Here is a 13,489-nt window from a genome sequence, read left to right as displayed (position 1 = left end):
TCAGCAGGGGCTGAGTCACTTTCAAAAAGCCTTCATTGCAAGTTCCACCTTAATTAAAGGTTCAGGCTGTAAACAGCTGCATTGCAGTGCCGGGTACCCTGAGGAACTTCGGAGCCAGGAGAAGCCAACTGCAACCAGCTGCTCCTCCAGCATCCAGAGGAACCCCAGCCCAGAAACAAGTCCCAGCCACTAGCCAAAGACTATGCTCCCACAAATTCCAACCCTCACCACAAAGCAATGTACAGATGCCGGCTGCCAAAACCGGTTCACAATTAACACTTTGATGATTTAAGAATGCCTGCTTCCCCTCCAGCCCAACCTGCTCCCGCAGCAGAGTTCGGGGCCAGTCTCCAGGCTGTTCTCACTGCTGTTTCATACTCCATGTGGCCTGCCAGGATCACAAGGGAAGGAAACATATAACCCGTGATCCCATGGCCCTTAACCAAACTACCAAGGGATCAAGCAGGCAAGTTTCTTAGCACAGATATCAGGAAATACATCAGCCCAGTGAAGTTATTAATCCTCTACTATTGCTAAATTCAGACACTCATCTAGCGTTAAGTGCAAGGAGAGAGGAAAGAAAAATAAAAGGAAAAAAGTCAGGAAAACTACTTCAAATAATACTTTGTTGCAATATAAAGAATATCAGTATTAGTACCAAGAACAATATACTTGTCTACTAATGGGATAACTCGATAAGTGGCTTACTTGGGCAAAGTTTTAATAATTTCTCTTCATTACAAGGGCTATGTAGGTTATGAAGAACTGCTCCAAGATAATTAAGCAGCTATATCAAAATATTGCAGTTTCATGGAAGAAGCTCCAGCACAGATACCTCTAGGCCAAGTTTCTTTCTCTCCTTCCCCTATTTCCCCTGCTTATTTTGGGTGCAAAGACCAGAGCAGCTTCATGAGCATCTAGTCGAAATCATACCACAGGCCACCAAATGTTAGCAGTATCTCTGGATTTCAAGGCAACTTGCAATGACTCCTGTTCATTATGTCACTTAGACCTCCCAGAGAGAGGGTGAAAGGCATGGAAAACCACTGTTACCTCAAACATAAATCAACAAGGAAAGCTTTAGAAAAACTGTTATTACAGACATGCAAAATGTGTTTGGTATTTTTCCAAATTCATGTTTAAGTTCCTTCCTTTAAGATCCTTCAATGGAAGGTTCAGTTCTTTGAAGAATGCGTTTTTATTAATCCAGTCTGCATTATTTGTACGCTATAGGATTTATTGTAGCTTATCCCATTAGAGAACCATGTTGTTATGCTTTCCATTAAACTGATACTGTGCGAATCAGTTGTGATTACCACAATATCTGTCTGACACGACTCTGAGAAGAGAACAGAAAGAATGAGACACATTTCATCTGGAGGGTGAGAGGGAAAAACCAAAAAAGACACACAGAACAGAAAGTGCAATCAGTTTTCCTGAACAATGTTTCGAAAGACCTCTTCAGCAAACCTCCAAGGCTGCACAGACAAGGACACAGGCACTGCCCGAACTGCCTGCGGTGCCCCTGTGTCAAAACAGAAAAAGCAGCTGTAAAATATACCCTTGGAAATTCACTTCACTGCAGACATCTAATGGTAAAGCTACTGGGAAAGGATTATGCTGAAGAGCAGATGTGCAATTTTGTTTTTCAGCTTACTTAAAAACATAGTCTGAGCACTTGTAAAAGCAACTCAACCAAGCTCAATGGCTCTTCTTTTCAGCAAAGTGCCTGCTCTTCTGTTCGCAGTGTTACAGATTTCCTGTTTTATCGCTCTGCTTGCTCACTACCCAGGTGTATTTCTGGGGTCACAAAATGAAAGCATGAAGGTTGCTTAATAACCAGGAGAATTCAAGGTAGATTTAACTGAAAAACAAGCACAAAGCATGTCACAGAAAGAACTTTGTTTTTTCTTGCAGTTTCATAACATACTAACTGTACACTTGCCCTGATGTCCCACTGAATCACGCAGACCAAGAGCACTTCCCTTTGTCTGAGCAACTCTTAAAAGGGAAATGTTCAATTCAACCGTATGCTTTAAAAAGTCAGACAAAAACTCTTCCACACAAGAAATTCTTTGCTACTTTCTGTAACTACAGGAACAGTGAAGCTGGTGCAATCAGAAATACCACACAATTTCCCTTTCCTGTCCAGAGGTCTTTGTTTAGTTTTGTGGGTTTGGGTTTTTTAACTTCTTCAATGCTTACTGAATCATTTTGTAGAAAGTACTTTTTTTTACAATGTGATGCCATATCCAGGTGCAGTTAAAAACATAAATCTGGTGTTCTATATGGAAAACATCTTCATTACCCTTTGCGTTAAAGTAATTTTTTCCATGAACTTTAACAACAAGTAATTTCAATACAATGTTGGCTGAGACCTCAAATCAGAGTAAGTCAAGCAATCTGATTTAAGCACAAGATTCTGGGAATCCACTGTGGCTGAAGTCACTGGTACTACATAATTACCCTGTATGAAAAACACAGTTGTCCCATAGCAGAGCAATTGCCCAGCATATCCTGAGCTCAGAATGACCCCATGCTGCTGACTGATTTGGGTACAAGCCCAGAATTAAATGACTAAAGCCATGTTTTCACTAATGCATTCTGAAAGTTAACAACTACACCTTGTACTTCAAGCAGCACCACTGCCATGAGATGTCCTTCAGACTCAGTTTTAGGGGGGGTTCCTAGGTGGATCCTCTGATAACTGGTAAGGGCTGCAGCCTCCCCCTCATTTGGGAGAGCTCTGCAGATGCTTCTACAGCCACCCGTTTTCTCTGAAGCACACATCCTCATTATCCTCAAGACCTCTACCAAGGTGTCCAATCTGCCTGACGTCAGCCCACAGATTCCAAACCTGTGAGATGTGACTGGACCTAGCTGAGGGACATGCTGTGCCACCTCTCAAGTTTCACTTCAAGAAACCATACAAGAAAACAGCAGAAAAAATTCCTGGGGACTGAAGCTAAAAGAAACAGCTTCCTATGAGTACGATTGCAATTGTTTCTCAGCGAGAGAAAGAAACTGTGCACATACTTGGTATTTTAAAAGAGAGTTTTGTCATAAAGCCTGTTTTGTGTGGACATATGTTTTTTTCTTATCAATGTAATCTTAATAACTTGCTAGTGCAGATTTATAATGATACCCATGTTCCCTTTTGTGATACCAGTTTTATAAAAAGCATTAGCAAACTTTGCAAATAGTTGAGTGAGAAAGTTCTGCTACTCTCAGAACTTCCTTCACAGTGCAGCTGAAACCAGTATAAATCCAGTGACAGTGAATGAGAAACAGGGGAAATCTTGTACATCTCATGCAACAGAAATATTCCCTTAGCTTATATACCAGTACACCCATATCAGTTCTTGTATGAAGGACAACCTAGATTAAATGCCTTCAGCCGTAAAAATAAATTTTACCAACAATACTGACAGGCAGTAGTTTAATCTACAGCAGCAAGACTCTCCTGGAAAATTAACAAATGGGTGTCCTTGTGCTGTCTTCTGTCAAAGTATATCTAGCTTTTGGAGGGGTAAAACTATGCACACTCACGGTAACACATACAGACTGGTCACTACATTATATCATGCATTTTTGATAATATTAAAGGTAGACTTCGTCTGCTTCACCAGATCAAGTCTGGTGGGTAGCCACATAGTCAAATTTTTAAATCATCAGCAACAGCTAACTTAAAACTCAGAAGTTACTATATCCACACGTGCCATGGTCAACACTCACACAACCACCAGAAAAATATTTAATGTTCAGTTAATAGACTATCTTAACAGTGACTTTCCTGCTTTGCCAGTGTAGATTGAGCACCACACCAGGCTCAGTAATGGTCTTACCAGGAAGAGGTAGTTCTACATAGCAAAGTTTTAAGATACCCACATGCAAACCCCCTATTACCCATTTCTTGTGTCAGCCTTGACGATGCCCATCTTTGGCATAAAATATAACCTCAGACACAACCAAGTTGACTGCAATGACATCCTGGAATTTTACAGTCACTATTACAACACTACGAAGTTTCTCCAGAACTCACTATCACTTTAGTCCACGTGATATTTTGATTTTAGTATCTTGTTCCTTCTGATTTATTCTTTTACTCCTGTTACGCCAAGTCATAAAGACGCTATTGACTTAACCTCCTGTGTACAGCAAAACATGATTCAAAGAAATCACACTGTTTTCCTGCAGTGCCCCTGTCTTTTGGGGCAGGAGGTCCTAGAATTAGAAATTTAGAAAAAAAAAATCATTGTGCCTGATCTCATGGGTCTATTAGCTCTTCAGTCAACCCATAGAGCTGTTCTTCTGTTCTCTCCTCCTCTGCTGAGACATATACGAGCAATCTGGACTGAACAACAAGTTATTTCAGTTATCTAAGTACAAACATCTTTCAAATGTATGAGCATACAGAAAAATGATGGGTCTACTCCAGGTTTTTGTATCTCACTACTGCTTTGTATTTACAATATCAAATCTTTGGAGAAGTCTTCATAAAGCCAGTATTTGAAGTGTCTGAGTCTTCAACAATAAAAATTTCAGCCCATCAGCAATTAAGATACCGAGTGCCATGTATGCCCTCTTTCTGTTAGATAACTCTGAAAAGTCCTCTCAGCAAATAACCCTGGCTTTGTATTCAGAGCTACTGCAAAACAGAGGACTTTGCTCTTCAATTCAGTCAGCTGTTCTTAGCAACAATACCTGCCTTTCAGATACTCAGACTTCTAAAGTCTTCAAGTCCAAGAGCTCAGTTAGGTTTAAACAGCTGAGTGCTAATCCTGTTGATTTCAAAAATGGTCTTAATTTCAAATAAACAAAGCCTGAGAAACCACCAGACTCACCTTTCTCTCGCTTCATTTCGTCAGGAAAGCCACAACAGAAAGACTCATTACCCTTTTCCCTGATCATCTCAGGGAGTTCTCAACAAAAGCAGAGTCTGAAAGTATTTTACTATTCATCATTTTAGTGGTATAACATGCACAGGTAACCTGACAATGGTGCTTGATAATACTGAAATAAATGAACTAGGAAATGTTATTCTAAAACTAGGGGTTTAAGTTCAAAATGCTTACAACCGTAAAGCTTTGGGGATTAGAAATTGCAAATGAGGCCAGTTTAATGACGTTGCCCCATACATGCCCACGCTGCCACTGTGCTGCTGACACTGGAAGGTCTTTGTTCTTCAGTGCCAGGGAAGGGGACAGATGAAACAAGGTAGCAGTTGTGACAAATCCCACTGGCTTTTGGCTGGAAAAACTTTTGAAGCATTTGCATTCAAGCACTAAAAAGGACAGAAAAAATAAGCACATTTAAAGAGAGGCTATATGGGGGCTGCCCAATCTCTGATGGTTTATGCAAGATTAACTGTCAGTCCCAGCCATTAACTCTTCAGTTAATGGGAATCCAGTAGTGTGTTGAAACTCCTCGGAGGCCCTTCTGAAGGGGTTAAGCCTGCTCCAGTTTTGCTGCTCACCAACACAAGGATAAAGCTCTACACTTGGGACTCTCCCTCCCTGACCCATCTTGCTTGGTACAAGAAAATGGCAAGGTGCCCTTTTAAAGACTGCACACTGTACAAGAATGCATGTGCGTAGTGCATAGAGACTGTTTATTGTCTCTCCTGTGCATGAAGCTGTGCAAAAACCACTGCAGGGGAGGTCAGAGGTAGAATGGCAATCGCAGGAGCTACTTAAAAGTCACCGAGGTCTAGTGTCACCTTCCCATGCAAGCAAGATCGTTTACTGTAATGACCCTCTTCAAAGGAAGGAGCTCTTTCCAACTGCCTGGGCTTTCATTCCCCTCGGGAGACTCCTCCACAACCTGCATCTCATTAGTAGTAACTCCTTAGATACTGTTTATGCTGTTACATTATTAGCTTCATTCCATTATGCCCAAGATATTATGAAGGAGCCATAACTAAATATTTCATTCCTCTTTTCAACATTCAAGCCCTGCAAATATTTCTAGATTTGCATTTCCTAATCTGTTCCACTAACTACATAGAGTACACATGTAGCTTGATATTTTTTGAATCGATAATTCTTGTCATTTTTGTTGATCCTTTCCCACATAATTCAGATAATGATGTTCCAGAAACAGGAATTCATGAGATACTGACCCAGGGGATTGCTGGGGGAAGCACCAAGCACAGCTCTTCAGTGTTTGGCTCTGCAATGTATTTCCAAACAACAACTGCCCTGTGATTGTAGCACACTCCAAGATCAAACTCATCGCTTCTAAGAGGAAAAACAACTTCAAAGATTAACTGTGGAGGAAAGGGGGCATAGAAAGAAAAGAAGCCACTGATGTTCAAAGACTATGTACTTTAGCACAGGTGAGAAACTCTAGAGAAACAAATCACCAGAGAGTACTGGCATTCTCGACTGCTGCTACCCCTAAGTTTCAGCTTCCTTCTAGCACTGCTGACATTTGCTACTGAGGAAAAGCCTAAGGAGAGTCCAACAAGTTTTTCTAGAATATCCTGGCCTGTGACATCCGAATTCGCAGCCAGGTATCATCTTTGGTGTTGGCTTCTCTATCTGGTTTTAACTTCTCATTTTAGCAAAGGCCACACTCTGATGAGACCCCACTCTTTAACGCTCTCCAATGCTGCATTTTACCCCTCGGGAACCACAGGGCTAGACCATCTGCAATGTAAAGTCTTCAGGAGAGCAACTGCTTTGCTTTACATTTGCACTGTTCACCTTAAACCTATAATCACTTTGGCATTTTTCTCCCCACCTTACAGATGCCGCTTCTTCCATTTCTACATAACTAGGCCTGAGCTATTTATCTACTGCATCACCCTTATGCAAAAAAACCCTTAAAACTTAAAAATCTCCTGTATTACTATACTGACTATAAGATTTCCATCACCTCTTACTTATTCTTGCTGTTGACAACCAAGACTTTTCTGTAAGCTCACTAGGCTTGTCTCTATTTTTTTTTCTTCTCTAGTCCTTACAAGTTTGAGTCAATGCTCTGCTATGACCAAGCTGTCACTTCCACTTCATTTGCTTCAACAGCAAGTTCTCTAGGCTTTCCTCAATTTTTAAACAGTCTGTTTGCAGCCTTACAACACAGCTTACTACATCCCTTTCTCAAATGTATGATCCGGGTAGATACCATTTAGAGGAGCTTCACAATACCTAGCATCTGAACCTCAGGTGTAAAGGGTGGAGCCAGTTCCGCGCACGCTGCGCCTCACCTAAAAAACCCACCGCACAGGCCCGAAGGGTGCACTCATCGCTTACAGTGAGCGTGGGAAAAGCCCTTCCCAGATCTTCGTTCACGAAGCCAAGCCATGATGATGATGATGACGTTTCCCAGCAAACACCACTCTAGCTCCATTGCATCTTCATTCCAGAACCACAGACAGCAATAACACCAGCCATAAACTACCACCACTGACACTTTTATAATCTTTGAGGGCATCTTCACACAATTACTACTCATTATGTTACAATTTGTTGTTGGTACCCATGCTCGAAGAACACACATTCTTGCCACGTTTAACAAGGAGAGCCCTCCTTAGCGCTGCTTGAACTATCAAAAACAGGGACCAACAGACCCTTCAGAACAAGCACATCTGCACGTCCTACCAACCTCTCCTTTCCTCTCTCCCAAACTCCTACAGCTTCAACACGCGGCCATACAATGATCATTTCATTTCTCCTGTAGAGAAACACAGATCAGATTCCACACTTCTGCTCAGAACTGAGCAAGTACTACATTCTTGTGCTCTCTCACGTCTGGCAGCCCACTGCTCTTAACCCCACCTGAGAACCTGGCCAAACCCACTGGGTATCGCCAAACCATTTCAACCATAACCCATCTGTTAAGCACATCTTTACTCAGGTCAGGTAAAAGATAGTGACTACTTAGGAGGGATGATGCGTATGTTGTCATGCCAGTGCTCACTCCTCTGGTTCTCTACAAGAGCACCTGTCCTGAGAAGGTGTGCATGACCACACCGTAGAATAAACTCTTCCCTTCACTCCTTTTGAAGAGGTTAGAGATAATAAATAGAAAATAAAACCATTTCTTAATGCACCTTACCAAACTAAGAACACTTTTAATTTCAGACCTCCAAGTCCTCTTAGTACCAACTTCACGCAATCCAAGAACTCGGATCAGAGTCTCCACCTTTATGCACTGGTCCAATGCTAACAACAGAAGTAGTGCACTGATGAAGGTCCGTATCTATACATACACACAGAGCTTATGTTCAGGGAGAGAAATGTATCTACTCTGAATACTTCTCCAAATGGAAAAATCTGCTGGAGATCATTAAATAGGTTCAAGGTTTTGGACACAAAGTATGGTTAGGTGAAAATGTCACATTTAGAACAGTTCGTTTATCTTGCCAACTCAGCATCAAAGGAGATTTTTATTGGATTCAGACTCACCCACAGATAAAGGCAGAGGCAAGAGAACTCACCCCAGGCACACCAGAGCCTTACCTATCCTTACAGATCTTTTGACTTCTTTTTATAGCAGAGAAACTCCTCTTGTGGCTTGATTTATTATCACGTACCTTCATTAAAATGGAAGTTCAGAGAGTTAACGTAAGAAATAGCAAACTCAGCTTGCTGATAAATGGCTTATCCTCATCGGCACTGTAGTTCAGAAAGTGACAGTATTGCAACACTTGGCCATATTTAAGCTCTGAGTTATATTTCTGCTGTCACTCTGGATGCCTCTTAAGAGCAACAGCCAGAAATCAGTGCTCAGAAAGAGAAACAGCAAAAATTTCACCATGCACTTGGGACAAATATGATATTTAACTATGAGTGTTCTTGCTTGTAATCACTCCATCTTTTCTCACCCCATCTGTGTTACACTGATGTTACACACATCTTGGCCAAACACTCTACCTTTATAAATACAGGAAAATGAAAAATATACACAGTAATCTATAATTTAGACACAGCAATTCACCACGAGGCACCGATTCATTCCCCTCTTTCCTGCACTGGAAATTCTGTAATATATTCTCCATGTATGTCTTTTGCTTCTCAGTTCTAAAAAACATGGATAGTTCATTATAACTTACTTCCAGTAAGCTCCTACCTCAAACATTCGGAATGGAAATTAGGATTTCAGCTGGCTCTTCACTGTTTACTTGTTTATCTCTTTTTTGCTGCTACAAAAACACTCTAGTCACATGTTCCTTGTGAAATGAAACAGTTTATTTTGTATCCCTGTCCTTTGCATTGCTATATTAACTTGAGCTGTTGTAATCTCTGCTATTGATACTAAGGCTTGGATTGTGCAAGCGGTTATTTTTAAAAGATAATATAATGTTGGTCCTACATTTGCCAAGATACTGTGACTCCAGCCTGCATGCAGAGGAGTTACTCAGCCTTAGAAGCATAACTCAGAGCTGTAATAATGCAAAACCAAGAGGGCCAGCCTTATGTTTAATGAATAATCGAGCAGAATGTATTTGTGCATTGAAGTATCAACACTGGCATGGCTTTTAATCCAAACAATTCCCAGAGTCACACGAAAGCCTTCCATAAGCAACAAAACATATTTCCTCTGTCTTGCCACTATCAACCATAAGAGCCGTTAAATCTTCATGCGGTAATTGCGAATGACTGTTTATCCACGTACAGCACTATAGCCACCGACACGGGTTTCTCCAATCCCCATCAGTCACTTCTGTTCGGAGAGCAAATCTAAGGAGTGTCTGCATGCAGGGTTAAAAATAGATCATTTAAAAACTAAATCAAATTGAAATTTCTATTTCATTATGTTGCAAATCAGACAGGGCTGTGGGAAAATCTACACAGCCATTTAAATAAACATTTAAAAGCACCGATAGCACTGGATAAGCACAGGGCACAACTAGTCACTACAGTGCAAAGCCGCTTTCCGATGCAGCTGCACCTTCTGCAGGAAAGGACAGTATATGACCCTTGTTTAGTTTGTTCAGCCAGTTAATTAGTTTATGCAAATGCAAGAAACAAATGGAAAAGGTTAAAAATCAGAAGTTTGTTCTCCTCTATTACTTTATTAACTAAAGCCAAATAGAACAGAGCTATCAGGTGTAAGAAACTGAGGGGCACAAGACAATGACAGTATCTGAAGGAACTGTTGCTCTTCCCTTTGTTAAGCATCCAAACATTTCTTCTTATTTAGCATATTTTTGATGCTGTTATTTAACTGACAAACAAGGTACAAAAGTGGTTTTCCTGAACACTAACTGAATTCTAGCTTCCATGAAGAGAAAAGGTGACATGAAATAGAGGTGAGATTACCCCCTCATTCTTCCTCAAAGACCCTGAACAGATGAACATAAAGCACTGTGTTTATTTGCACTGCACAGATGCAGCACATAATACAAAATAGAGAGCCAAAATTCGGTAAGGCTTAACAGGATCCCAGATATCTCACACTATGCAGAAGACAGTGACTAGTAACAAGTAACCCAAAGTCATCTATTCAGCAGGTGAACAGAAAAGTGCCTCCAAGCTGATTACACTTCTCCATAATCCCGTAATTTTGCCCAGGAAATGGCCATTCTGAGGAATGACAGGATCTTGATGAGAAACTGCATTTTGTGGGACCTGATATGGGATCCTCCTGTCAAGTCCTCCAAATTATAAGACAATAAATGAATGCTTCCAGTGACTGTTCTGGAAAACGAACATTAGAAATAATGGTGACCAAAACCATTAACTTGCCAGAGCAAAATACATTAAGCACCCAACCTCACCTCCCTGCAGATTTCTGCTCGATGAAGAAATCCAAGTCTTTCGCCTGCTGGCAGGTTTTTAGCCACTTCACAGAAACATTAACATACAGGCACTGACAGAAAGGCTGTCACTGCAATTAAGTACTGAATGAGAGAAACCAAAGGATAGATGGGAGAAGTAACTGAACTTCCTAAGCTCACACTCATAACTGGTTTCAAAGCAGTAACTGTAAAGTCATTGGACATCACTTTTATCACATTATGCAGAGATATAGGCAAAAATCTCCAGTGTAACCTCTGTGTAACACAATTTGGGATGTCAACTACTTGAAGAACAATGGTGAAAGGCTTTGACAACAGCACTGAAATGAACAAATTCCTTACAGGTCAAGTTAGAGAATGAGAAGACTGAAAATAAATCACAGCAGAAGGGGAGGAAAAAAAAACCCAGACTCTAAAGTTTGTCATCTAAGCAATGGAACAGCAAGTAATCCTTAAACATCAACCCCCTCCCTATCACATGATTCATTTCAAGATTGGTGTCCATGACTTATTACACAATTAGCAGAGCTATGACACCACACAGTGCAACTGCTCCATAATGCAGGAGTCTTACCAAGAACCATTCATTAACTCTGTCCTCTCTAATTAAAAACAACTCATTAAATAAGCTGCATTATATGATTAAGCTTTGAACGAACCGAAGCAAATTTAAAGACACACACAAAATTAAATTTAACTCTATACACTATCACGGTAAAGATTTTGAAAATAAGTTCCACAGAAATAAGATCCCACTGGGAGGTTCTTTTGAATGGGGTGAAAGGCCCTTCCTCTGTAAACCACTGCAGCGAAGCATAAAGGGGGAGCCACAGCTGAGAGAAGTCATCTACAAGGCAAACTGATTTAAGTAAAAATATGATTATAAAAATATTATTATTATAACCTCACTATTGGAACAGGAAAAGCTATTGGATCCTCTAAGGCTGAGGATCTCAGTTTTACCACACACAAGTCCAGCACTGACTGAAGGAGAGGAGCTCCATCGACCCCAGCACTGCTCCCAGGCTGCAGGACCGGGTGCCTCACCGAACAGCACCCAACCTTGGAAAAAATCAAGACCTAGAAGCAACATCCCCTGACACCAAATCTGGCTTCCTGACAATGTTTCATAAACATCAAGCACCATCCCATAAACGGCAAGGTTTTAACAACTTGAACTGGAAGGCTCTTCGCAGTTTATTGATTCCCCCAGCCAGACATTTCTCAGTTTTCAGAGTAAGTTTATTCACAGCCCACCCACTGCCACTCACTATACTGAGTCAAAGACAATTTTCACCATTTGCTAGGTATGCTCTGCTCTAGCCCCCTCCAGGTTATCCTCCCATGTGTGTTCTAGACACGAAGTCCAGAGACACTGTCTGTAATATTCTTTTAACATGACACCTGCAAACTTGTACTCACACTTTATCAGTTGGTGCTTCCACTGCCTGTTGCAATTACCAGCCCTTTTCCCTTCTGCCATATGCTTTCAACGTCCCTCTCTCTTCTGCCTCTTAGCAGATCACGCTTTTAGCCCACAAAAAAGACTTTTCTGTGCTACCAAAACACTACAAAAATAACAAGCCTTATCAGTACTTTAAAGATCCATGCTACCTGTCAGAGATGCTCACAGAAGTGTACATATAGAATAACTTTAAAAACTTGTAAGAACTGTGTGTTTAAACTCGGTGGCAGGAGCAGGGGAAAACAGGAAGGTGTGACAAGATTATTCACCAGTCCTGACCTCTACCCACTCAGCTCCATCAGACCGCATGAAATCAACCTGCGATATTTTCCCCTTCCGAACTTCATCAACTTAATTTTCCTAAGGCGTCTTTTTCCCCCACAGAAAACAATAAAATATCGACTGACTTACAAACTTGGCAAATTCTATTTTTTAAATACCTGAACGAGATCAAATAAAAGGAGACGATCAAGTGAATGGTGGGACATGACCGCCTGCCTATGCTTTTAAAACACTTTTCTTTTCATCTGGCTACATCACTCCAGAACAAGGGAAGAAGTAAGAGAAACGCCAGTAGAACCTGATCACGTTCTACATACGGTTCTTAACTTGCATCATTAAAAATTAACTCTATTGTGCCAATTAAGCACTTATTTCACTAATGAACACAGTGGTTATTTCCCGGACACATCTCAGGAAGTGGGTGATAAACTCTTGTCAATATAATAAATGGGGCGGGCAGTCTCTTGTGTACTTCGAGCTTAAGTAGCCAACTAATAACCTTTACCATAGTGGCTCCTGCACAAAAGCTGGTGTTACAAGTGAACCAGACAACAGTCTCTCTCAAGGAGGTAAAGGGGGTTGCGGTTTCTAAATGAAGTGGCTTTCTTTCACATCTCGGAAGCCTGGCTGAACACCCTTGGCAGGTCTTGCTTCTCCAGTTCCCTGTCTTCACCAAAGTAACCTTTTCCTCATAAAAGGATCAGGCAAGCCAATGCTTAAGACCGTGACACGCTGAACTTTCCAGGAAAGGCCCCACACCGCCCAGCACAACGGGGGAGCTACTCTCCAGGCTGCCGGGGAGGAGAGGCGCTCCCGGCAGTCGCTCCAGCACTCAGAGCCGCTCCGCCGAGCGCCAAGAAACGCCGCAACTCCCAGGCAGAGGCTCCCCTCCAGCCTCCACCGCCCGCACAGGTGGACACGGAGTTTCACGCACCCCTGCGAGCGGCGGCGGCGGCTCAGGGGCTGCAGCCCACCGCCCGGGACCCCGCAGCCCC

At 41.7% G+C, this 13,489-nt stretch overlaps 1 protein-coding gene across 1 annotated transcript in view; it reads right to left on the bottom strand.

Moving 5' to 3' along the window:
• LOC104498128 (kinesin-like protein KIF16B) overlaps positions 1–12,700 on the bottom strand; it is a 37,074-nt gene extending 24,374 nt beyond the window's left edge. The window contains exons 1-3 of the mRNA XM_010141469.1: positions 12,653–12,700; positions 8,062–8,205; positions 6,122–6,268 (exon numbers count right to left, since the gene is read on the bottom strand). Coding sequence (XP_010139771.1) covers positions 6,122–6,268; positions 8,062–8,205; positions 12,653–12,700 — 339 coding nt within the window. The remainder of the gene's footprint in view (positions 1–6,121; positions 6,269–8,061; positions 8,206–12,652) is intronic.
• Positions 12,701–13,489: the final 789 nt, after the last annotated feature.

The sequence above is a fragment of the Buceros rhinoceros genome, unplaced genomic scaffold (assembly GCF_000710305.1).
Source record: "Buceros rhinoceros silvestris isolate BGI_N320 unplaced genomic scaffold, ASM71030v1 scaffold9248, whole genome shotgun sequence".
NCBI classification, from domain to species: Eukaryota; Metazoa; Chordata; class Aves; order Bucerotiformes; family Bucerotidae; genus Buceros; species Buceros rhinoceros.
The sequence above is the reverse complement of the archived record's forward strand: the minus strand, read 5'-3'. Positions and strand labels throughout refer to the sequence as shown.